We start from the raw sequence: 27,401 nt of genomic DNA on the forward strand, positions 1-27,401 counted from the left end.
GCTTCCATCGTTAGAAAAGTTCCGGATTTGAACCGGCCGGGGATCGAACCCGGGACCTACAGCATGGTAGTCAGATGCGTTACCGACTGAGCCACCGCGGCCAACAGAACAAGACTATCCATCTGTTTTCATAAAAATTAATGCAGTAAATCTATGTTAGTTTTAATTCCTTATGCTTGTTATATATTATTGTCTTATTAATCACTTTGCTATTTTCAAACATTAAAAATATTTACAATAGTAGTAAGTGTATCTGGTTGCAGCCCCCCCAAAGCAGATGGCCTAGCGACGCCACTGCTTCTTCAGAGGACTTACGTGTACGTGAATGGAAAAAATTATTTGGACTCGCCCATGGTGGGTGTGTTTGCTTACGTAGTATCTTCTCAACCAATGACAGGGCACCCTGTTCTGAGCCAGATGTAAGGCGCATTACCAGTGGGTGCTAACTGGCGACAATTTCTGTCCCCAGGCAGGCGAAGCTTACGCTGGCATGGTTGTCGCTGCATATGACTCATATGCTTGCCACGGTCGGAAGAAAACAAAGAAATTCGACTCCCGTGTTGTTTCAACAATGCTTGACGGGAGATGTAACAAAACGGGTGTCACTTTTAATGTGTCAACTAACTATGAAGTTCACAAACGAGATGGTTTAATGTTGGATATTACCTCCATTAGAAGCAGCAAAGTTAACGATACGACGACGTGATTGAGGTGTTCAGACTAAAGGAATGTCGGATCGAGTTACAGTATAAATGAGAATTTTCATTAAGTAATACATATGCTATTATTGTTAACATAGAGTGTGTGCATTAAGTGTTTGAAATTGAGTATACCCATACATGACTTTGATTCAAATAGATTATATTTAGTTAAAATGTTTGTGGGTTTTCTTTATCCAATATTCAGGTCAGGTTTATCTAAGGAAGCCTTACACCTTTCATAGAATTACGCTACGCCACTGGTAGACATGTATATATCTGCCAGCAGTCAAAATGAGTGGATGACGCAAGCTGAGTGAGGCTGAGGTATGATTATCATCACTCACCAATTCTGGCTTTGCATCTGTGAGATTTCGGACAGGTTCCAGATACCACAGGCAACAGTCAGTGATGTAGTCATGAAACAGAAATGTGAAAGTGTTATAAAACCACAGTCGTGACCGAGGAAGCCCAAAAAAGTGACCGGTAGGAATCTGCAAGTGCTTTGACGTGTGATGAAGTCAAACCGGCAGGTTTCATTGGACACAGACTTTCGAATGGCATTGGGAAGTGATGCATGTTCTTGTACCATCCAGCAAGAGGTGGTGGCACTTGCATTTCACGGGAGAGCTGCAGCACATAAGTCAATGATTACTACCCGGAATGCAGCACGTCGATAACATTGGTACAAAGAACATTGCCAGTGGTCCCTAGAACAATGGAAAAACATCCTATGGAGTGAAGAATCATGCTACATGTTGTGGCGATCTGATGGATGTGTGTGGACATGGCAAATGCCCAGGGAGCGGTTCTTAGCAGAGTGTATTGTCCAGATCATGAAATTCGGCAGAGGTGGAATTGTGGTATGGGGCTGTTTTTCATTGTATGGTGTTGGTCCCCTGGTTTTTGGTGCCTGGAACCCTGAATGTTGATGATGCCTATTGCACAATATTAGACAACTCTATGCTATGTGACCAGGCCCATAGCTAGAGGGGGGCAGGGGGGGCAACTGCCCCCCTGAGAGCCTGCTCTGCCCCCCCTGTGAAAAATACAGAACACATTCCTACTTGGAATTCTCACTAATCTTTACAATTATATCATGTGTTACTCTAACAACATTACAAAGACACTTATTGATTTTGTGATTTATTAGGGTGTATGGAATTCTGTATAATGTCGTATCAGGATTGGGGGGGGGGGGGATTCCCATCCAGATTAGACTTCGGTTAAATGATTTCACAATTTTCAGTATCTAGAACAGTTGTGACATTTTGAGTAGTATTGTATTAAAGGTGCCTAATGTGTTTGGATGTTTTTCTTGGATGTGTTGCTATGAACTTTGAATTGGTTAAATTTTTGTTTCCCAAGTCTATCTTTTGGTAATAGTGTGGTAGAGAGAGGGAGTGGATATTTGATTTTTGTTACTTTGCGTTGCTTCTCTGCCACTTCTAGCTAATCGCAACAATGAAGGATGACGTGAAATTGATGAAGAGACACTCATACAGTACCGCAACTACAGGGGGCATTGTCCCCTCCCCCTGACCTTGACAGAAGTCCATTCTAGGGGAAGCAAACATTTAAGTAAAAAACAAGACTAGGAGAATCTAAGAATAGAAGGACAATTGGATACTCATGATGGAATTAATTTTTACGTGCTCCTTGCATTTTTCTACCAGAAGGCCAAGGGCACTTGCAAGGGGCACAGAGGGGCAATTGCCCCCCTCGATTTCAAATTTTATGCAAATAAAAAAAACATTTCGAAAAATTTTCTTGCTCGCTTCGCTCGCAATGTCTGCTATTCTTACAGTCCGAGTTCAGAGCCATAGCTATGGGGCGGCAGGAGTCGGCTCTGGAAGCCAAACGATATATATGAAAAAACAAATGTTAAACAGAATGCCATGGTGCCCCGTAAAATTATTGCACCCTATTAAAACAATTTCTTTCTATGAAACTTAATATGAAATATTACTGATGACACTGTCATCCAATAAGTCATTAATCAATCAAGGGATTCCTATTTGTCAGGTGTCAAAACATGTATTTCAACTATAATTTAATACAATTCACACAATATTTTGCAAAATGGTTAACATAACCAGTAGGTAACCAATGTCTGTAGTGATTCAAGAGTCTCTCCTTTGAAGGAAATAGAGTCCGTGGTGGACTAAGGGACCCATGTTTTAATGTTTTAGCAAGTACAAAAAAATGTATTAGCTACAAATGTTTATACAATTCATCAGTGTGGATAATATGTAACCATAATTATTTAATTAATTCTATTTTCTTGCATAACACAACACAATGGTGTTGTTGGATTCTCGTTAGATTCCTTTGTGTGTAAAAATCTTGCATACTGGAAACTAGAGGGAATCATTATGAAGCATGATTTATAAAGGACTCCCTTAATCAGTTCTGCAGAGAGGAACAAAGTTGTTGGTACATATTAATCATCTATTAACATTATCGACCTGTAAATATCAAGTAGATACAGTGCCTATTAGCCTACCTAGCTTATTTATGTTAAACTTCATATTCTTTGGCAATCTGGAAGGGTCATTATCGAAATATTGCTATTTGATGTTGCTCGAAGTTCGTTGCAGTTTCAAGATATCATCCCTTTTCTGTTACTTATCTCTTTTTGGGGAGGGGGTGCCTCCATGTACCCTGTTTTATCTGCCAATGCGACACAATATGTTAAAAATTTGCCTCCTCTAGGATTGACTTTGCCCCCCCTACAAAGAATTCCTGGCTACGGGCCTGTATGTGACTCAGTTGTTAGCATATGCAGATGATGTAGACTTACTGGGGGATGATGTGAATACAATTAAGAATAATGCTAAAATATTTTTCAAAACTGCTAAAGAGATAGGTTTAGAAGTTAACAAAGAGAAAACTAAATATATGCTTACAGGCCGAAACCAATTGTTAGGAAATAATCAAAATCTAATTATTGATAACAACTCGTTTGAACCAGTTTCCAAATTCAAATACTTAGGAGTAATATTAACAAATGAAAATCATATTAAAGAGGAAATAAAAAGTAGGCTTAATTCAGGAAATGCATGTTACTTCTCGTTTGAACCAGTTTCCAAATTCAAATACTTAGGAGTAATATTAACAAATGAAAATCATATTAAAGAGGAAATAAAAAGTAGGCTTAATTCAGGAAATGCATGTTACTTCTCTCTTCATAAACTTTTGTCTTCTCGTTTAATATCTAAGAAACTAAAAGTTAAAATATACAAAACAGTAATTTTGCCTGTAGTATTATATGGATGTGAAACTTGGTCCCTTACATTGAAAGAGGAACTTAAATTGAGAGTATTTGAAAATAAGATCCTTAGGAAAATCTTTGGACCTAAAAGGGATGAGGAGACAGGTGAGTGGAGAAGGTTACATAATTTAGAACTACATAATTTGTATTCATGTCCAGATATTGTTAGAATAATTAAATCAAGAAGACTTAGGTGGGCAGGCCATGTGGCACGAATGGGAGAGGAAAGAGGAGTTTACAGGATTCTTGTTGGGAAACCTGATGGTAAGAGACCTGTAGGAAGGCCAAGACGAAGATGGAGGGACAACGTTGAGATGGACCTAAGGGAAATTGGTAGGGATGGAAAAGAGTATATAGAACTTGCTCAAGATAGGGAAAGATGGAAGGCCTGTGTTGCTGCAGCCATGAACCTTCGGGTTTAAGAAGGCTAGGGAGTTAGTTAGTTAGTTATGCTCCCCACCTTGTGGCAATAGTTTGGAAGTTGCCCTTTTACATTTCCAGCATGACAACATTGCCATCCATAATACAAGGGCCATGACTGAGTGATTTGACAAAATAGGAATGAATGAACTCGACTGGCCATCTCAGAGACCTGATATCAACCCCATTGAGCATCTGTGGGATGAGTTAGAGCACTGGTTGCAATCCAGGCCAAACCACCCAAACGCCACTGAGCTTTTAGCCATTTTGCAGGAGAAATGGAAGCAACTACCAGCTGACATATACTGCAACCTGGTAGAAAGTGTTCCTCGAAGGGTAGAGGCTGTGATAGCGGTGGATGGTAGACCTACCCCTTACTGACACCAAACCAGCTCCAGGTAAGCAAAATTCCTATGGGTGTTCAGTTATTATTGGCAATATAGTATAGGTCCTCTGTACTTTTTCTAATGCTGTAGCAATGATCTTTTAACTAGATTTTAAGGAAGAAATTAAACAATAATTGTTTTTTCATGTACAAAATGACCTATTGGACACAGTAACATAATTTGCATAATGTTGCACAAGACAATACTGGTCAGCAGCATGTAAAACAACAGTTGTACATTGTTTCAAACTATAGAATCTCTCTGCTTTTAGATTACATGAAATATTAGTAACAAAAGCTTTTCTACTTTTTATATTTAGTAGTGTAAAGTAGTAAGAAATTGAAGGAATAATGCAGGCTCAACCAGGACTTAAACCCAGGTCTCTGATATACCATGCCATTGCTTTACCAACTGAGCTGCCAGATAAAAAGTGTGGAACTGAAAAATCAGTCAGTACCTAGGCTGGGTCTATTGTACCAGAGACCTAGTTGAGTCTGCATTTTCCTTTAAATGTGTACATAGTATGAATGTGCTATAAATTATGTATATAAAGAACTGTGGAGATTATGGAAGTAGGGCTTCACATATTCTCAGTCTCTGTTCATGTGTATGTAGGTGGTGTGATTGACACCATACTCCAGACACTTTTATACCCTATAATCCCAGTGACTGATAAGGGGGCGGGGATGTGGAGGATGCTATCAACCAGTTAAGTAAATTTTCATGAAGATAATTTGCATCCCACCTCACGTACTGAATTGTCTCCACTTTGAAGAAACATACAAGGAATCCCCAGTTAGGAATATCCACTTTGAACACTGTGTAATCCCCCCCTTCTCCAAGTATCAAGGTCTGAAGGAACCATTTATGCAGTGACATTGACAAAATAATTCATGTGATCACCCACTTCAAAACTGGTTCTACTACATGATAATCAGATATAATTCTACAAATTGCCTACAAGTAAAATCATAGGTTACTTAATTGTTGACAAATGCATATCCATAAATTAAATTATTTTAAGATATATATTAAATGTATGCTTTAAACTTGCCATAAACTTCCTTTCTTTTGTAACTCTGCTGTGGAACGTCCTTTGTAATAAGCAAGAACAGCAAAAATAACCAGCTGGAGCATCAATAGCTAAAATTAGAAATTCTTATTTAGTACCTTGACTCTAAATAAACTTTTCATGTTATTTTGCAAGACAAATTGATAATTTACTTTAAACTAGAGACAGCACAAAGACAGCCATGCCTCTCATGTGTAATGTGCAGATTGCATAAAGAAAATTATTGTATTTCAGTAACAGAAAAATGTATCTCACATTTGCCTTATCCATGAAGCTGCATATTATATCTGTTTATATAAAAAGTGAGAGATTCAACTTTCAGTAGTAATTTCTAAATATGCTAAAATTCTGAATTAGATTTGTGTTCAGAAGTTGTGTGCTTTGCACCTCCAAGGCTTGTTAGTCATATTGATGGATTACAAACAGTGAAAAGGTTTGTTGTGTACACAGTAACAAAATACCATTAAAACAAGACGTGAAGTTGAGAACTGATCTCTACATCTATATAAAGGCTTTTTTTATACATAAGAAACATGTGCACTGTTTACAGATAGTGCCTATGTAAAATGTCCAATGTATTTTATGATGAAGTTGGCACAGCTAGACATGGTATTCCCAAACCATGTAATCCATGTGTGTGTTTATGATGTGAATACAATTTATCCATATTTTATTATAGTGCTAATTTCACCTATTTTTGAAACTTTTTAATGTTTCACAATTGGAGTTAAAGTTACATACTTAAGACCTTCAAGACAAGTCAAGTCAATAAATTTGGACTAAATTACAAAGTTATATACAAGTTATGTCTACATTTGTAAATAAAGTTATTTTCTTAAAGTCCAAGCTAGGTTTGCAATATTTATTATAATGAAGTGAATGTTTTCATTATAATTCTTCACAGAGGCAATGCATTGGTATTTGAAAATTAAGTTGAAACATGTTTTAGATAACTTTGAGTTTACTTTCAAATTTATTCACGTATTGATTTCATAGAGAAGAGAATAAAGGGACAAAACAGAGCCAAACATGAGGAAAGGTGGGCTTATTTTCACAATTGGACAAAATAGGCATTATAAGATAGGACTGATTCATTAATGATATTTTTAGGATATTGAAAATATACACACATTATTTTACTTCACTTTCCTGATGCTTTTGGCTAATTGCAAAAATGATGATGGAGTGATGATATGATAAAATAAATGAAGGGACACTCACAAAAAACATACATGGCCAGGCTGGGATTTGAATCCCTGGCATCGTAGTGTGCTATGCTAACCACTCCACCACAGAGGTTGGTAAAGGAAAGTGATTAGAATTAGAAATTATTTATTCATGGGTGTAGTTCAGCCTGTGGCTGCTCTACCACTTAAGCAGGGGAGTTAAACCACACTGGGTCATTCTTGTGCTAATGGAAAATGAGAGAAGTTCTGCTGCTAGCAAATCAAAACCACAGGAACTGTGTTTCTACTGTGTTGCCATCCATGCTTTGTGTCTTGGGCAGTGATGAAGCGTCATAAGAGGCCCGGAGGCCGGGCCTACCCTAATATAATTGGCTATTACGGATTATTTTATTACTTATAATTTCATTAAACGATGCCTTAATACAAGAAAACTGAAATTCTAGGCCTTACAATAATTTCCACAAATTTCCATCCCTGCCAGAGACTATATCGTCGCACGTTGAGCCACTTTTCTGAGGACCTCAGCTGGTCCCATAACATTCTATGTGATTCATGCGGGAAAGCATAATTTCAGAGGCGCATTCGCCCGAAATGGACACAGTGAGTCCAGCCTCATGCAGCGATGCCAACCCTAGCATAATTGTACTAAACGTAGTACAATTTTGAACTTCACTGGCACCTAGTACCCCGTGTTTGGAATAATGGTAAAATATAGAATCATCTATAAACATGCGTCCCTAGGAGACAGATAAATTGAATTTAGACAAATATATTTTGAAAAAATAAATTTCAATAGAATCACAAATCTTATTTGTTTCAAACAATAGGTAGCATGCCGATCCAGCTACATCTGGTCCACAGTCTTCTTTTCATCTTTTCTTATCTTTCCTTACTTAGCTCACGAGGAACATTTTATTGAAGGAAATTGCTAGAAAGTTGGGGTCACAGACACTTTTCCAAGTGTTATATTGAACCAATTATTGTAACTAATTTAATGGAAAGAAATACCAATATTGTTTAACTAATCAACAATGCATGTTTACATCACAACTGCCCCCAAAATAGTTGCATAAATGAACTTAAGACCTAATTCATCCAAGCACAATTTAGTTGCATTTAGCAAAATTTAAGAGTCTAATCAGCACACTTTGCCTGATTGGGAGGTTGGCAACGCTGGACACATGGTACAAACTGGGCTTCACATCTATTTCTTGTCCAGTGCGGGGTGTCCAATGAGGGGAAAGGGAAGGTGAGGGTAGAATGGCAAAGGCAACTTGTTCCGAGGGTGAAAAAAATGTTTCTATCCCAGTGTTATGCTTTTCGTTAGTTTCTCGATTTTCTCCTGTTGCGTTCTTATCTTTTTGTTATATTTTATCTTGTTTTTTTCTTTTCACACATTTATTTTTTATTGTTCTTTGATTGTTTTTGTTTACTTCGCTTTTTGTGCCACTTTTGGATAATTTGCAAAGATGGGGAAGAGTGTTGATATGATGAAATTGACGAATGGACACAGAAACATCCCTACCCAAGCCGAGATTTGAACCCAGGACCCCTGGCACCGTAGTGTGATGTGCTAACCACTCTGCCTGGGGGATCAAATTTCATTGTTGTGAGCATGAAGTGAGCAAGGGGAATAATGACTTGTATTACTCTGGAATGCTCCAAAAACAAGCATAAAAGCCTATTACCGGGCATAGGAAGAAAGAAGGGGCATCAGAATATTGAGGACTGCCACTCGAATGATATCTAAACCATCAATTTACAATGAAATCAAGAAATACGATTTACGAGTTAGCACACATCAAGAGTTACTCTTCAGGTATGTTGATAGATGCAAGAATATGTTGTTACATTTTCAAAAATAACTTTAAAGGTTATATTTTTTATATTTTAAAAAAGTTGCAAACATAACAACAGGAACTCACACGCCTGTGCCTACCCTTCCAGCGACACCACGCTTCGCCACTGGTCTGGGCACTATACATTTGTGCATTTCTGTGGAGCTTATTTACCATTGCTTCTCCACAACATTGAGTTGGTTCAATCTGTAATGGCAATGCTGTGTGGTTTGAAGTCAGATGGTCAGTGTTTGCCAAACATGGAAAGGATAATGCATAAGACCAAACATGGTTTTGTATGCAGAGTTTGGGAGACATATAAGATAAAAACCAAAGTGTGTTAAAACAGCAGTGGGAAAACAATGATTGAGCATTGAGCATGTCTTTTCCCCAGACATGTCCCTCATTTTAGCCTTATGTCTGGTGTCCAGGAAAAATTTGAAAAAAAAATCAAAAATGTCCTACATTTTGAGCATCACGTAATTTGAATTAAGAAAATACATCTTTCAGTCGAAGAAATATTCTATGTGATCAAAAGTATCCAGACACATCGCAAAACATGTGTTTATCATAGATGGCGACACAGTACTGCCATCTACTGTGTGGAACACATGGTCAGTGATCTCAGTAGTTTGCAGACAGCGCGAGACAGCAGTATGGGACTGTCTGAGGAACTCTCAGACTTTCAAATGTGGTCAGGTGGTTGGGTACCACTTGTGTACGAAGTCTGTGCATGAGAAACCCACCATCCTAAACATCTCTAGGTCCACTCTTTCCAATGTTATAGTGAAGTGGAAATGTGAAGGGATGTGTACAGCCCAAAAGCATGCAGGCTGACCTCCCATGTTGACCTCTAGAGACCATCGAGTGTTGAAGAAGGTCATACAGTGCAATCATCAATCATCCATCACACAGGAATTCCAAACTGCATCAGGATCTACTCCAAGTACCATGACTGTTCGGTGCGAGGTGCGGCAACTTGGTTTCCATGGCTGACCAGCTGCCCAAACAACACACAGGCAAATGCTAAATGCCGCCTCATGTGGTGCAAGGAGAATTGAAACTGGACCATAGAACAGTGGAAAACCATTGTGTGGAGTGATGAATCACGGTACACAATGTGGCGATCCGATGGTAGGGTGTTGGTGTGGCGAATGTCTGGTGAACAACATCTACCAGTGCCAACAGTGAAATTCGTGGGTTTTGGGGCCACATTCTGTTGATGTCACTTTTCAATGCCTGAGTGGAATATCTTGCAGAAGCAATCATGGATCTTTGAAGGAGTTTCACATTTTGATTCAATATTTTGATCACAAAGATAAGGAAGTATAGAGAACAAAGTTATTGAACTAAAAACCACCCCAAATGGAAATTCTGGCACAATTTAAAATTCTGTTAAGAGCAGTATGTTTCATATTACTTCAAGTTATGTTAATTGCTGAATATTTGTTTGTCATTTCAGATCATAATGCAAATGTTGAGAGAGCATTTTCATTAATGTCAGTAAAATGGGCAATGAAAAATTTCTTGTGGAGTCTGTAAAAGGTTTAGTACTGGTTCGGTATAATTTTAGAGAGTTTGTGTATATTTTCACAACCTAAATTTTGTGCCAGGAGAAGAAGAGATGAAGACAGTATTTTTTATGAAGAAATAGTGAAGGAGAAATACAGAAACAGCTTGACAGTTTGAATGAGAAAATCTAAAGACTCTGAATAAAATTCAGTACAGAAAAGAGTGAAGTGTTCACACCAACAAATAATTGAACAGAAACCTGCCAAAAACAAAAAGGAGGATGGGAAGAGAAGAATCGAGGGTGGCAGAAGGTTTTAAATATCTGGGAAGCATAATTGAAAGAAGCTGGAGAATCGTTGAGGAGGTCAACGTAGACATCTAGGAAGAGGATTCTATCTAGGTGTAAGGAGATTGTTGTGAAACAAGGAATGACCTATAAAATGAGTGGCAGAGTGGTTAGTACAGCATGCCACTATACTATGCCAGGGGTCCTGGGCATGGCCCAGATAGCATGTAAGTTAACTGCAAGTTAAATCGACATTTGATTTAACTTGCATTTAACTTACGTGCTATCTGGGGGGTGATTTCATCACTCATCCTCATCATTGTGATTGGCCAAAATTGGCAGAAAAGTGATGCTAAATAACAAACATTAAAAAAAAAAAAGATGGAGGCAGTGTACATAAAAATCTCAAATAATATATAATAAAGATAGTCAGAAGATATGAAATAACAAATGATGAAATTTGACAGGGTGAGGATAGTGGAACACAACATGAAGCATGCTTGAGGTTTCTCAAGCTTATAAAGAGGATGGGGGTCAGAAAGACTTCCAGCCAAGATAATCACTGTACAAGGAATAAAGAAACAGCAAATGGAATACCACCATGTCTGTGGAATGATTACTGAGTGAGAGCATGAGAAGATGGCATGTTTGGTACATAGAAACAGAAAGAGAGAGGATGGTGAAAAAAGAATATGGAGGAAATGGTGAAGGATGATGTTGATTAACATTATGAAATACTTACTGCTACTGGAATAACTGTAGATATGATAATTGCAAATAATATGCAATCATCTTCTTGCCATGACTGGTTCCTGAAGGAAGAAAATTATCCTGTTAGCCAATTCCTTATATAAGCAAATAAACATTCCTTTACTTTAAAACATTTCCTCAAACAATTTAGAAATATAACAATATAAAAACACTACAAGAGAAAATGTGCATATTTTTACAGAAAACAATGAATTGCATAATCATATTTGTGGAAAACTACAATATAAAAATTATTAACATATAATATAATATAGTGGTTTGAGAATTGCAACCATTATATGCATTAAATGGCAATAATATGGAGGTGATTTTCGAATTCAGATTGAAAAATCTGCTAAGAATCACTTTCCACATCTAAGTCAACAGAAAAACATTTCAAAATAGAGAACAGTTGCCATTCCATTGCCATTACAGACTAGATAGCTTTACAGAATATTTTTATTGCAGCTCTTCTAGTTTTTTATATCTAATACATAAACATAAGTCCATCTGGAATCCCGTTAACAAATAATCATATTACTTACAACAGCAAGATGGCTCTGGTATATGATTTTGCATCCTGATGAATGTAAAGATTCACGCCAATTTCAATACCAGGTACGACTGAAAGAGGAATGAAATATTGCAAAACTATAGACTGAAAGGTTTGCTCTAATTTAAACCACATTTGAAACAGATTAGCAAACACACAATGTCATATGGCATTCAAAAAACACTAGTAGCATCACATAGGCAAAATGTGGAAAGATGCATGAATTGATTTTTTAAAAAGTGAACCAAAGGAAAATACATGGCAATGAAAATCTTGATACAAAAGATGGAACATACATTTTTTACATAGGAAAAGTGTTTTAAAAGAAATGTAAATGTACAAACATCAACAACTTCTGAAATCTTAATTTTATGGTCAACCTGTGCAATTTTCTTCCTTGCTTTACAATTACAAAACTGGATGAATGTAATATTTCCTCAATGAATGAACAAACAACGCCATTCCCATTCTAATTTTCTTTACACATAGGTGATCATTTCACATATCCCATGTTCCTGATGGAGGATTTTACATAATAAAATTGAACAACAATTACAATTAAGTAGAACTTGTATGTTAGTACTTACCCCAGCTAAACATAAGAGCCACTCCTGAGGCAAGCCAATCAAATTTTCCAAACAAACAAGTACATAATGCTGCATTATAGAGGCACAGAATATTCAGATAGAAGTAGTGAATTGCTGGACCCAAATTTTCATATATTCCCTCACTCTGAAATATTAAAGTAATGATTAGAGACACCTAAATGTATGTTTACAGATAGAACTTCTGGAGGGAGCCCCTCACCTCCCCCCAAAATTAAAACAGTATAAAAAAGGAACTTGTGGTGTAACAGCAAGGAATACATAAGTTTTGCAGTCTAAATCTTTTTTCTCGGATCAGTGGATTTTTAAATCATATTACCAGCATTTACGGAAATAAAAAAACAATATTCATGTTTTCATCTTCATGTAGATAAAACAACTCCAGTACTTTATGTATAATTCAAAAATTGTTTAACAGTTTAATTATGCTCATTTTTCTTTGATTACTGATCAGCATAGCTGAGAAAAGTTATCTTATGTGACTTGTCCATCTCTCTCCATTTCAACTATCATACCTCAGAGTTACATCTTCTACATCAGACATATGTTTGATGAACTGATCAACCTATGAAAATAGGTCAATGGATAATAAATTTTCACAACCAACCAACCTGTCTGCCTGCCTGTTAGAGACAGCTGAAGAAAAAGAAATATCAATTGAAATAATTTTTGTCTGTGCGGTAATATTTTGCAACCTTTGAAAATCCAGCATATTTTACAACTAGCTGATAGTTACCAACTGGTATTGATTCTTGGCTCAAACTATCAGACACATGAATAAATTAAGAAAATTTCTTTTTTGAACCAAACCTGTAACTTAAGGTTTATGAGAAGTTGATATGTTATTGATCACTTGCAAAGAGAATTCTTTGTAGTCTAGATTTTGATTGATTGATTGAGTTGATGTTTTAAGTCCACTTCATGCACAGTAAGGCTAATCGGGACTGGACCTACAGTTTAAAGTGGGATCTGAACCACTATGTGTCCCCACTGGGAATCGAACCTGGGGGCCCTTGATTACAAGGTGAAGATGCTATCACAGCACCATGGGAAGGCCATTGTACTCTAGGTACATTCTGAGTTACCAACAGATCGGCGTTGTTGACTGTCAATTGAGTGTTTGAGTCTCCTGGACAAGTAAACAGACCAGATAAGAAGCATAGGGAGGCATGGGGAATGCCATCCACCCAATTTAGTACAAAGAACCCTTTTCGTGCTTCATAGTCGGCATGTTGAACTTTATAAGCACCCTCCCATACACACCTATTCACAATGACTTGAGTAAATATTCTCTCTGCATAGGAATTTCCACTTACAGCAATGATCAAGGTAATATTTGATGGATCTAATAAATGCAATCTTTAAACTTTAATTCTTTCTCAAGTGGAAGAGAGGCCATTAATTGGTTGATGTAAATTATGTTGCATGAACTATTAGACACATCTATCAATTGTCAAATTTTGTTTGGAGATTCAGTACTTTCTGAGATACTGTAGTTGGACTTAATAAAGATGCATCTTTGGGTTTACTAATTAGCGTATTAATTAGGCATGTTAAATGTTATTTTTTAAATCTCATTAAGAAGCATGCCCCGAGGGGGCTTATCACATAACATTGGCATTGCACCTAGTACACAAAGTCATTTAATTCAAATTTATTGGGATAGTGGAACATCACTGCCTTTTAATTCAGGTATCTCAGGTTCGATACCTGGTAGAAGTTGGTTTGGATCCCACTTTAAACTGTAGGTCCAGTTCCGATTAGCCATTCCATGCATAAAGTAGATTTAAAACAAAAAAGTAAAAAAAAAATCAGTTCAAATTTATTGAAATGTTTTTAGTAGACATTTTGAAAATGAAATATCGAAGAACATGAAATAAATCTAAAACAAGCCTGTATGTCATCACACTTACCCAATAAGTCCGAGTTGCTACCCAAAAACAGATTTTTATAACTGCCAAACTGCAACAGATATTTGATACAAGTATTCGACGAATCAACGGTCTCAACCTAGAACGCAAAAACACATTTTACAAAAATTCACCATTAAACAGCAAGCACATATAAATACTTTTCATAATATATAAGGACTTTCAGTTTAGAGGTGATCCTGATTAAACTATTATTTATAATTTACTAGTTTTAATTTTGTAGACAAACTTTTAATGCTGTCTGAATTTATAATGTTTAAAAACAGCATACGTATAAACAATGACAGTAATAGATGTATCCTGACCTGCATAAAATGAAAGAGGGAGATTCCCTCTTTTAATAGGAGAGGTGTGTCTCCTTCCAATAACAGAATAAATGGTGTGTATAAAGAGGAGATAAATATCTCATTTGACTATCAACCCCTCCTTCCAAGAGGTCTACCACTTGAGACAGCATTTGGAAGCAACTATTTATTATTATTATTTTTTTTTTTAGGAATTCTAACTAACTAGCTATTGTTATATTATAAGTAATAGAAGTGACGTCAACAGTTATTTTTTACAATGAAATTGTTAACATGAAAATTCGTAACGTGGCAACTCTGTTCCAGACTATGCATCTTCTCTGGATGCTAAGGATAGATGATACCAGTGTTGGCGACTAGAGGGTGGTAGTGGACAGTAGCCCCTCACTTTTGCACCTTCATGGGCTCTTAATGCTAAGCCTTGTCTACCAAGAGAAGGTAAACTGTCCCTGCCCCAAGTTTTGGCACCCAATAAAAATTGTAAGTTTATTCAAGTATTTTATGAATTAAAGGTGGGGTAATGTTATCCCCTGCCAGGGGTGCCTAAGGAGGGGGGGATTATGGTGCTACCTGCACCATTGAAATTTTGGGGGATTTTTTCCCCTTCAAATAACATAAAATTCAACATTTATACTATATTTTTCTCAAATATATGTAAAAAAAAATACACCTTAAGTTATCAATTAACCATTGTTGCTACATAAATAGCAATCTGTAGACGTTCAAGGGAATTGTAACGGGTAATATGTATTATCGAGAAAGGGGGGGGAGCAATATCCAACAGTCCATACCAGCTAACTGTAGACCAGGCGAACGAGAACAAGTCTCTGCGCAAGTCAGGCACGTATCCAAAGGAGGGGTTTAGGGGGCTCGAGCCCCCCGAAAGTTTTCGGTTTACACTAGATAAAATTAGATTTTTTGTTTCTTGTGGTGTTAAACTAAATAATGTGACATTAATTTAAGGAGAGAAGTAATTATCGGGGCAAGACGGAGAATATTCTAAAACCCTGTTATTGTTAATGGCTCGTATCCAAGGTGGGAATCAGGGGTCTCGAGCCCCCCTTCAGAAAATTTTCAGTTTACACTAGATAAAATTAGGTTTTTGGCTTCTTGAATAATGTGACGATGATTTAAGTAGATAAATAATTATCGAGGCAAGACGGAGAATGTTCTATAACTATTATTGTTAATAGCACGTATTCAAAGTGGGGATCAGGGGCTCGATCCCCCTCTTCAGGAAATTGTTTTGTTTACAGTATATAAAATTAAGTAGGTTTTTGGCATCTTGAATAATGTGATGATAATTTGAGATAAATAATTATAGAGACAAGACGGAGAATGTTCTATAACCATGTTGTTGATTATATTGCACGTAAGCTTTTCTTGCGCTTTCCGTGTTGTCGCAGCGAACTTGAGCACTATGTAGAGACTTGTCAGCATTTGGAAGCTGCACAACAAAGGTAGCGCAACACGTAGGGCGATTCGTTGTAATTTTTAATCTCTGGAAGGGGTTAGAGCGAGAAGGAACGATCTTGAATAAGAGAAGGGGTCGAACTACTGGCAATATTTACGAATCGTTTTATCTGCGGAACGTTTTAGAATATAATGAGGATATAAATACGCTGCTTCAATTTCCCGGTTGATCTGTACAACAGAATCGGTTGAGACTTCAGAGGTTAGTGTGACAATTCATACAGTTGATTAGTGATCAGTCAGTATCCATTGGTTGCTTTATAAGATCTATTGATTCGAAAATGAAAAGGACTAAATACCGTAAAGTAACGAAGTCTACTACTAGTTCCAGTTCGGGCCCAAAGCTGAAGACATTGACGACAGCGGAGCCTCAGTGTAGTGCTACGAGTAGTTCGGGTCGAGGTCCGAAGAGATCGAAGGTCTCTCTCTCTAAAGTGAATATTTCGGCAATACCGGGTATTGGAGCGGTTTATTAAAAAAAAATAATTAAGCTGCACAGATCAACTGAAAATCAAAGTTTTGAGTGATGATTTAGTTATGCCAGGACCAAATTTCGTGCATGCAGTCCGAGAATTTCATGGCATAAAAAAAATACTTTTGTTTAAGCCTACTGGGTTCGACACACACTCAACAGAGAATTTTGAACACTTGCAAGTGCTTAGGCCTGAATATGAACAATTTGGTGGGTTTCGGCTTTTATAAGAGCTGAAAACATGGGAGGACAAGACACATTAGTGGTGTTCAGGCTCGAATCAGAGAGAAATATTCGAGAACTGTCTGCGTCCAGTTTCCAGCACACAGTTCGAATCTCGCGTTGTGCATTCCCCGTGCATGTGTAACAGCTTCGTAATAACACTTCTGGTATATAGATGTTTTGATGCCTGATGAGAAGAAATGGACAAACACACATACTGAGATGGTTCTGGCACACAATGTTAATGCATGGAAACAGAGGAGTTGAGTGGTAGAAAATGTTCCGATTTCACGTTCTGATTAAAATGACAGCCTTAAACAGTGGCGATTTAGGGGATAGTTGCTCTCCATTTTTTTACCTCCACACTATCACACTATGGCCTCTTAATGCTAAGTCTTGTCTACCAAGAGAAAGCAAACTTTCCTTGCACCCCCCCCCCCCTTTTTGGTGCCACCATTGGCCTTAAACCAGGCGCGGCTCGTGCATTATTTTCCTGGGGGTTCACCGAAGTCATATGACACACATTATTTTCCGCAAATATACTTTCTTCGGGAAACAAAGGGATGGGGGGTGGGTTTAAATGATTGGTACATAATTTTTTCATAGAATGAGGTTTTATAGTAGAGGTGTGCGTATAAATTTAGGACTAAAACTAAGTACAATAAATTGTGCATCTATGAAAGAAATTTCGGGATTTATGAGCATCATGGACGTCCTCAGGATTTGTTCCAGGGATGGGAAGCAAGATCATTTTTTTTTCTAGGGGGGACAAACGAGGCACATTTTTCCTTGTAATAGTACTGTTCTCTCAAAAAACACTCCTTCAGTCTCTGCAACGTCTTTATAATAATCATCATAAATTACTGTGACTGAAATGAAATTATATGTGTGTAATAAATAGTTTTAGGTTGACATTAATTTTCCAGGCGGGTGTGGCCCCTTTTACCCTTCCGGACGTCCATGCCTGCAATTATAAAACGACTAATCACATTGGTCCTACAATTATTAAAGGGAAATGGCAACCAATGGCATATGCGTACTAGAAACCTGAGAACATTTCATTGGAATGTTACAGCTTTTTTTTTCTATCTTCAAATTTGGAGTTGGTCGACTAGCACACGCTTTATCTCTAATTTTCTTTCAACAGACGAGAGGGTATGTTTCCGTTAATTGAATGCATTTTAGCGGTCATTTCTTACCTGCGCAGACAGCAACACCTACACTGCATCAAATGACGTAACATCCTTTGGAGCATCAATATTTTGCAACAACTATCCAAGCACTTCGAAAACTTACAAACTTGAAACATTGACACCGACAGGGTTTGTCACGTCTTCCTTTCTTGTCTAAGATCGCACCATTCTTTTACTTTCACATATCCGAAGTGTTTCCATCTTTAAGGAAAATGTCTGAATGCATGCACGAGTTATTTTAGTAATGTATTTCTTTTATTTTAATTCATCGTGTCTAATTCCAGCTTTCATTCATTTCTACTCATCCTTCTCTGCCACAATTTTGCAATTATGCCAAGAAGTTCGGCACAAAAATGATTCAACAGAGAAGATTGAATATGTAACAAATGCGCTTCAAACTTGAACCTCACAGGGCAACACTGGAAGGTAGAACCAGCTGGGTCTCACTCGCAGCGAGGACGGTGCCTTCTGGCTTCTGCTGCGGCTTCTGAGAGAGCACGAACTGCGCATGACCGTTGGTTGGAGATCGAGGTTCCTCAGTATCCTTTGCCATATATTTTGTCCATATAGCTACCCCGAGCTTCTGCCTGCCGCCCGAACCTTCCCTATGGCAAGAGCTCTCCTGTGGGGGTTCAGTTGAGGGTCTGCACGAGGGCGGCCGACTCGCGGTTTCTCTTTCTCAGCAAAAGAATTTGCCGTGTTACGGACACAAATACATGACTTCTTGTGGAGAAATTTTAGCGAAAAGTTGTCAAAAGGTAAAGATATTGTTTATTGTCCATTCTCGAGGTAAATGCCGTATATTACTGGAGGTTCACTGATCCTGTGCGCTATAAGGCCAACCGCGCCTGCCTTAAACATACAATTATGAGGTTCTATCTATATCCCTTTAAAAAATGGTGTTCAGCTCCCCCCCAGAAAGGAATTCCTGGATACGTGCCTGGCACAAGTAGTGACGCGAGACGGCTCCACCAATGAACAGTGAGAGAAACGGGATTGTGTAATGGGCGACGGGAGTTACTCGATTTCCTCCTTCTCTCTGTAAGCGTTGCAAACTTTTGAAAAGGATAATACCAAACGCACATGGCAAACGGACCGTATTTTTATCTTCAGGTCCATACGATTGGTTTAAGAATTTCTTAGGGAAATATTAGGGATAAAACTGCAAGAGCAAATTTTGACAAGTCGTGCATTTAGCGTACGGACAGGTCTGGACCGTACGTCCGTACATGCCATGAAATTTCCGTACATTTACGGTAAGGACAGTTTGGTTGGAAACGCTGCGCTTTCACCGCTCGATTTCCCTCCTCCTTCTCTGCCGCTATGCGCGGCCCTGCTCCACAGTTAGCTGGGACAGGGTATACTATATCTTACTTAAATTGACACGTGGATCCTGGGGGGGGGGGGGGATTGAGAATTAAACGTTGGGGAGGCAATATCCAACTCTTGATATCAGTGTTAAGTCTTAGATTATGGCGGATATTTTAGTTAGAGGGCATTGACTATTAAATTGAGGGGGTATCCAATTCTTGTGTATTGCTATTCTCTTAGACTATTGCGGAGATTCTGGTGTGGAGACTGAGAATTATTTGTTTTGGAGGAGGCAATATCCACTCTTCAATATAAACAGTAAGCCTAAAATTGACATGAAAATTTTGGTGGGAGGATTGAGTATTAAATTTTACGGGGGAGATATGAAGCTCATGATAAAGTATTAAATCTTAGATTGTCAAGGGATTTCTGTAGTGGGGGGAGAGTTCGAATATTATATTTTGGGGACTATATTTAGTGATATGGTATCCACACGTTTTTAGCGCGCCGAAAGTGCAAAAATAGAAGCTGGAAAAGAGTAAATATCTCGGGGTCCTAAGAAAGTATTGATACCCCATTAAATTAATATTCTTGAAAGCCTGCAAAGAGATGGATGTAAAAATTTTCTTGCTCCCTTCGCTCGCAATAATCTGTTTAAAAAATTGCGTGTTTAGCGTTTTACTGAGATGAATGTGACGTTTTGTACTGTAGCTGCTATTACAAGACATGAACAATATTCTCGATATTGATTAGTAACATCGCTTGTTAGGAATATAATGCTTAACGTTGAAATACTGCTTAATTTAAAGCAGATGCGTCATTTGGATTATATATTTATATTCCCAAGCAGAAGGAACGAGTTCTTCGAAGGAGCAACCGTATTATATTCTCGCCCTGAGCTTAGGAATTTCTAGCTAGGGTTCTGTACTGTCTCGTCAAACAATAATTGAATTGGTCACACGGCTGAAACATGTTAATTGGTTTGCCCAGGTTGAATTTTCTATCTTAAGTTGCGTAACAATTTGTGTTAAATAATCAAATTGTGGTTTTATAAATCTTATTCTCCACTCACAAACACTGTTTAAATACATATGTACAGGGAGGTTATTTCAGTCGTTCACCGCCAGCGTGACGGCCGTTCGTCGGAGTCTTCATGCAACAGGTCCCGGCAAATTGCATTACAGGAAGTCCGTAACAGAAACCGCTTGTTTTCTAATGTTTCCACTTTTCACAATTACAGTTACAATTACAATTGAAATAAGCACGTACCTTGTCGCAAGGATGCTGGAAAAGGTGCCCTCCCAAATACAAATATTTCTGGCACCTTATTTCTGACATCTAATCTTAGATTAGACATCGCTACTTTTTCCTTAGTTGTCGCGACAGCGCCGGCAACTTATCGGAGGTTGGGGGAGTTGTCAGCCGCGAGAGGGCGCTTCAAACTGCACGTATCGGCAGTGATGCCAACCGTAGGGACATGTCCCTACGCATAGGGACTTTTCACTAAATTTCGCCCGCGTAGGGACAGATTTTGCCAAATGAGGGAAATCGTAGGTACTTTTTTCAATCTTGGAAAATTACATTTTATGTATTAGTTTATCTGGATACTTTAGCGAGGAGGAAAAAAAAGAACTAACTGACAAGTCTCCATCAGAATTTTGGAACATGTTATCGGTTACCAAAAACTTTCAAGGCACGTTCTTTTTTTAAAACATTTCCACTCTCGCGAAAATAGTGCTAACATTGCCCCATTCTAACGTGGAAACGGAAAGAATATTTTCAATGTTAAGTGATACAAAAACAACAAAGGGAAATAAAATGGGACCAAAATTGTTAAAGACTGCAGGAAATACAGCATATATCACCAACCAACATCTATCTCTTCACAGCAACACCATGTATGACTTCAAATAACATAATCAATAGTAAACGACTCAGCGTTATTCATTAGGGGTGTGCGGGATCCCGAAAAGTCAGGACCGGGATCGGGAAAAAAAATTACCGTCCCAATCCCGACTTCGGGAAATGACTTCCCGACTTTTCGGGATCCCGAGCAGTCGGGAAATACCGAATGGTCACTTTAAAAAGTCGTTAATTCTCGACGTTTTCTGCATTGTAAGTTTTTGGAACTTATCGAAAATTGTAAATTTTTATTCTAGAAATGCAAAAACAATCACTTAAAGTGAAAATGACTTAAATTTCCAGTGCTTCGGAAAATTTCGAACATTTCCCGTCCCGAAAATTTTCCGACTTGGTCGGGAAATTGCAAATTTTTCAGTCCCGAATGTCGGGATTTAAAAAAATTACCGTCCCGATCCCGTCCCGACCCAAAAAATTCTGTCCCGCACACCCCTATTATTCATTAAGGCAAGAATTTACAATACCGGACCCTTCTGTAATTTCTATGCTACGTCTTATACTCACGAAATAATTAGTCGTGATGATTTATCTCAAGTTAACAGGTTGGGGTGAGGTGAAAAAATTGTTCATTAACGTGTAGAAATTGTAAAATAAGCTTTTCAATTCTCGCAATGATTCTCCGTATACAAGTATGGTAGCCATATTTGTTGATATGAACAATTGACGTTTGCAATTAGTTACGCTTTCTACAGCGTTGCCACACTGTTGATTTCATACTTGGAGAGCATGAATTGTGTAATAATGGCGGAAGAGAACAGTAAAAAGTTGTTAATGTTGTACAGATTGTTAGGTTGAGTGTGCAGGAGGATGGCTGTGGGCTAATTAATAAACTTATGGATTTCAGTATATTGCCCAAAGAACGTCCTTACATGTGACAGCGACAATCACGATGTAGAAGAACTAATTTGATTACAGGTAAATTTGGAAACAGTACATCAATCATAAAATTGCAGGATACGAAAATGGCGTCTTCGATGATGAACGTTTGCCGTTAAAGTGCTACGAAAATAAGATTTTTTATCGGTTCGTAATCACCATTAGCGCAAAACCATTCACGGATAGCCCCACTGACCATTCTCGGTAAGGTTAGGTTAAGTTAGGTTAGGCAAGGCAACCATAGTTAAAATTTGGGCTCGAAAAAAACATGCACGGGTAGCCCCACGAACCATTCAGGTACGGTTAGGTTAGGATAAGCAAACATAGTTAAAATTTGGGGTCGTAGTAATATCATGAATGTATATTTCGTTTTTTAAGTATTGGAAACACAAAATCTTCCGGTAAATAATGAGCAATCGTGCCGATCGCGGACCACTCAATTTAACTTATTTTGCAATTGCTACACGTGACCCACAAATTTTAACTTCAAATTCGTGATTAGGAGGCCTCAATTAGTGAGTATGCCAAATATTACAAAAATCGGGGAGGGGTCCTGTACTGTAAATTCGCTCCTTCATTAATTGTGGAAGCACCGAGCAGAAAGATTTGGTAAGTAAATGTGTATATTTTATCTTCTGTCTTGCATGCTCATGAGGTGTTTTTTTTTTTTTTTAGTCGCTTTACGTGGAGCAGGAACATTTGGTCAGTTGTAGGGACATTTTGACTACGTCTGTAGGGACATTGCCGAAAAATGGTTAGCAACACTGTCAGCTACCAGACGTAGTCACTGTACGTTCATGTTCACTTCTGTTTGCGTTTATCAGTACGCGTGTTGTTTATACTGTGTTATTGTAATGTGCTACTCATGGCCAGTGTTTATTGTGTGTTAATTGTTATTCATTCATTACTTATGCCGTTAAACAAATATACTCTTGAACAGAGAGTTTTTATGTACGATAATTACGTGAAAACGAATTCTTGCAGAAAAGTGGTCAGGGAATTACGAGAGACAGGATCTCTTGAACCTAAGAAGGTTCAAGGAGGTCATTTTCAACATCTGTTATAACACAGGAGGTTAGTGATCATCATTATTATTACTTTTAAATATCATTTTACGCTTTCGGTTAGCTTTATGCGCCGGGATGCTGTCTTCCCTTAATGTCAACTGAGGATAAAGTAGCGATGTCTAATCTAAGATTAGATGTCAGGAATAAGGTGCCAGAAATATTTGTATTTGCGAGGACACCTTTTCCAGCATCCTTGCGACAAGGTATGTGCTTATTTCAATTGTAATTGTAACTGTAATTGTGAAAAGTGGAAACATTAGAAAACAAGCTGTTTCTGTTACGGACTTCCTGAACGCAATTTGCCGGGACCTGTTGCATGAAGACTCCGACGAACGGCCGTCACGCTGGCGGTGAACGACTGAAATAACCTCCCTGTATATAATTTATTACATTTAACCAATCAATGTGCTAGCTTTCGGTTATTTCGAAACTTGAACAATTAAGAAGATATGGTCAGTTTAACATGGTATTGCATTCAAATCAACATCAATTATTACGTATTCATCCTAACTATTTTGGGGGGATTGTGATAACCGATTTTGATGGGGGGGGGGGGGGGTATTGCGTCCACGGTCTTGAAAGTGATGAAAACTCCTGTTTAGGGAGGAGGGGCAGATCAAGTATAGTGTTCAGTAAAGCTAAGGAAAAAGTTACTTTTAGTAGACACGCTGTCGTAATTAAATACTTTATGGGGATTATGACATGATTTGGGGCGAAGTATGTCATGATTTTGGGGCGGATGCGCATTGTCACTCACCCCTGTCCCGTGCTCAATACATCTGGCCATGAAGGCACACAGGGGGAATGGGGAGGTACTGCATCACACATTCACAACATTGTAGAGGTGATATGATCAGCATCATGTTTCGGCAGCGCATTAGCCCCTCCCCCCGGGTACCCAATAGCCCAGTCTATTTCGCTACACTTTTTGACACCAGGTGTAATGCAGTGTTCGGAAGTAACTAGTTACAAGTAACAGTTACTTTTTTGAGGAATTGTAACTGTAAATAGATACTTTTAAAATCAAGTAACTGTAACAGTTACTTTTTTCAACAGAAGTAACGTTTCTACAGTTACTTTTACAGTTACTTTACGACACTTAAATTGCAAACTTGAATATTTGTGACTCGGGAGAAGAGCTAAATTTGGCAACTTAAAATATTTTCGTGGAATCACCTAAGCCAAAATTTCAAGCCTACTGAAAGCACAGAAGCCAACTATCTCCTCGTGTCCTTGTTAAAAGAGCAGGGGGGAGAAGGGCGGGAAGAACATTTATTCCTTCCCAGGGCCAGGTCTCTTGTCTTGTCAAAGATTTCCAGATATCAACGTTCCTCATACTGAGAAAGATCAATAGATTTCTATGTTTTCTGTAATATAAAATTTGTTTCAGAGCGCAGAAACCACGAGTAACTGAGATATTTGATGTCAATGGTACCACATAAAACCACACATTACTTCACTATAACATCTCCGCGAGCTAAAACCAACAGAAAACGTTCACAAACAACAATCTTTACCATGCAAAATTTTACACTGTCTAGGACTATCTTGCGCATCTGGCATTTCCAGATGGCAACACTGTTTTTGACGTCAATCACTCGCAGTTGGCGATGTTCGAGAGCGATTTCTGTAGTGCATTATCTCGTGGTATGGTTGGTAGATCTGCAGCCGATCGTCTCTGCTTGCACTTGAATGGTGTAGTGAATTGGACTTAAAATGAAACTTGCAATGTGCACGTATTTTGAAACATACTTCAGCGGTACTATTTCACAAGTTGCAGGAGGAAGGCACTCATAGCAGGAAATGTGTCAAATATTTCAGATCTGTAAGTATTAATCTTTATGATATTGTGTAGTTTTGACCCGTTAGTCTGATTACTTTAGCATTTTCGTTAATTCCTCTCACCACCCTTCCTGTGCATATATCTGTCCTTTAGGGTAAGGGGCATGAGTAAACTTTTATCCAAAATTAGTTTTGTTCACTTTCTGGATCACTGAAGTGATAAGAGTAAATAAATGTGTTAAAATCTAATTACCTAGCTCATGTTTTTCCTTCTGTATAATCAACTTTTTTCGACTCAACAACCTTTCCCCGCCCATTACATATATTGCACAATTTTGTGAAGAAAAAGGTATTTACTCTAATCACAAGGGTTACACTTCCGGAACAGATATCTCGGTAATTAGTGACTTCTGTGAATATGAAGCAAGATTATACTTAAGGAAACAAAAAAACTGGTAATTATTGAAAGTGCATAATAAATATGCCAAAATAAATAATTTGAGATAGGAAGAAGAGTACTTACAACAAATAGCTTACCTTCTCCAGATCAGAACATACACTAGGGACAGCAGGAAAATACAGAGACTGATGCCCAGTGTAATATACATTGAAATCCTAGCAGGGTCAGTGCTAGCAATTCCAGGCACTGTATACCTTTCACGTGATGCGTGGATAGGAAACAATAAATAATCTTCCACTACTTGAGAGCACATATCCACATTTACATCCGAGACTTCCTCACAAGTTGAATTGCCCAGTGACAGACCTGCAGCAGAACAATTGTAAACAGCTTGCGTACCACGCTCAACATCGCATCCAAAAAACAAGGCGCAGTTGGAACCTTTCACGGGGTACAATTTCCCAGGTTCTTGGCATGACACCTGAACGCACTCTGGAACGTTCGACGGATCGTCACACTTCATTTCGTCGACATTAAAAATCATGTTGTTGCCGCACCGTTTTAGTTCCGGTACTAAGTAACCCTTTGAACCGTTGCAGTTGTAATACAATGCACACTCCTCTGGACTCGGGAAAACACCTTCCTTCTCGCACGTGAAGTTCGAACAGCCTTCTGCCTCGTCAAGGGGAACGCATCTTCCTGCTTTGTTTGCAAACAATCCCAAAGCTTCGCAGTAGCAAGTCACTTCGAGATTGTGCTTGCAGTAAAACGTAGTGTAGCAGTCTAATCTACCCGCCGCTGGCATGTCTCTTAGGCAGAGGTGTGATTCCATGACGTCCTTTGCGTAGCAAGGGCTTCTTCTTGCCATCCTGATCGCCAAGGCAGGGCCTTGGAAGGCAGAGAACAGGACAATTGCAACCAGGAGCAAATGAAAATTACTTCCTCCCTCTGAAAAAAGAAATCACACAAGTTGTTTAAGACCATGAAGAAGTGACAGACAAACAAATATAGAGATACCAAGAAATTCCATATTTCAAGATATTTTAAAGTACATGTTTAATACAATACATCCCGGATTATCATAAACGGACGCAGTTCCATCAAATTCGGGTAAACTAGTTTTTACTGAATTCCAGTTTTATTGACTCTATATTCAGATCCCTTTGGAAATAATAAAAAATGACGATATATTGTATGTACACAAAGGAAGGAACTTCACTGACGTGAAGATTAATAATTCTCCACAATTCGATTTATATTATACTACATGTAGCAAAAACGTTGACATTTTTCAAGATATAATGTCAGATTTAAAAAAAAAAAGAATACACATATGTACGCTTATTGGAACTCAGAAGTTCAAAAAAACGTTTTTCTGTCGCTATAATCAATATTTGATGTAGTATACACTTTGCATTTTCGCTATTTTACTTCGTTTTTCTGCTACTTTTAGCTAATAGCGGCGACGAGGATGAGTTATGATTAGATGGAATTGATGAAGGGACACTCACAAAGAATAACCATGCCCACGCCAGGACTCGAATCTAGGTCGTCGGTGGCGAGATGGTAAGTCAACCACTTAACGCGGTCGACCATCGAACCGGTGTGATGTGTACTGTAACTCTATAAATATCATTCCATGCAGTGTGTTAATATTGAAAAGGGTTAAAATTGTTGTTTATGTAATAATAACTATTGCGTATTTTTACAAGAGTAACAACACTCTAACTACGGTAATAGACCTACTAGTTTTAGCAGACACTGTAGTTTATTGCGCCATATTAACTGTATTTTTTAAAGTACAGTACATGCTTTACTCAATATATTTCGGATTATCCTAAACGGACGCAGTTTCATCAAATTCGGAT

General features: G+C 38.1%; 2 protein-coding genes across 2 annotated transcripts in view; one reads left to right on the plus strand and one right to left on the minus strand.

The window, feature by feature from the left end:
- The window catches only part of LOC145983990 (uncharacterized), a 63,160-nt gene that overhangs the window by 9,873 nt on the left and 25,886 nt on the right, over nt 1-27,401 (minus strand). Inside the window, exons 2-7 of the mRNA XM_083117253.1 lie at nt 25,671-26,481; nt 14,495-14,591; nt 12,564-12,708; nt 11,969-12,047; nt 11,416-11,485; nt 5,833-5,921 (exon numbers count right to left, since the gene is read on the minus strand). Of these exons, the coding sequence (XP_082973379.1) occupies nt 5,833-5,921; nt 11,416-11,485; nt 11,969-12,047; nt 12,564-12,708; nt 14,495-14,591; nt 25,671-26,481 (1,291 nt within the window). The remainder of the gene's footprint in view (nt 1-5,832; nt 5,922-11,415; nt 11,486-11,968; nt 12,048-12,563; nt 12,709-14,494; nt 14,592-25,670; nt 26,482-27,401) is intronic.
- Creld (Cysteine rich with EGF like domains) overlaps nt 25,010-27,401 on the plus strand; it is a 134,575-nt gene continuing 132,183 nt past the window's right edge. Inside the window, exon 1 of the mRNA XM_083117255.1 lies at nt 25,010-25,176. The gene's annotated coding sequence lies outside the window, so the exon portion shown is untranslated. The remainder of the gene's footprint in view (nt 25,177-27,401) is intronic.

Source organism: Lepisma saccharinum, chromosome 2 (assembly GCF_977018435.1).
Source record: "Lepisma saccharinum chromosome 2, izLepSacc3.1, whole genome shotgun sequence".
NCBI lineage: Eukaryota > Metazoa > Arthropoda > Insecta > Zygentoma > Lepismatidae > Lepisma > Lepisma saccharinum.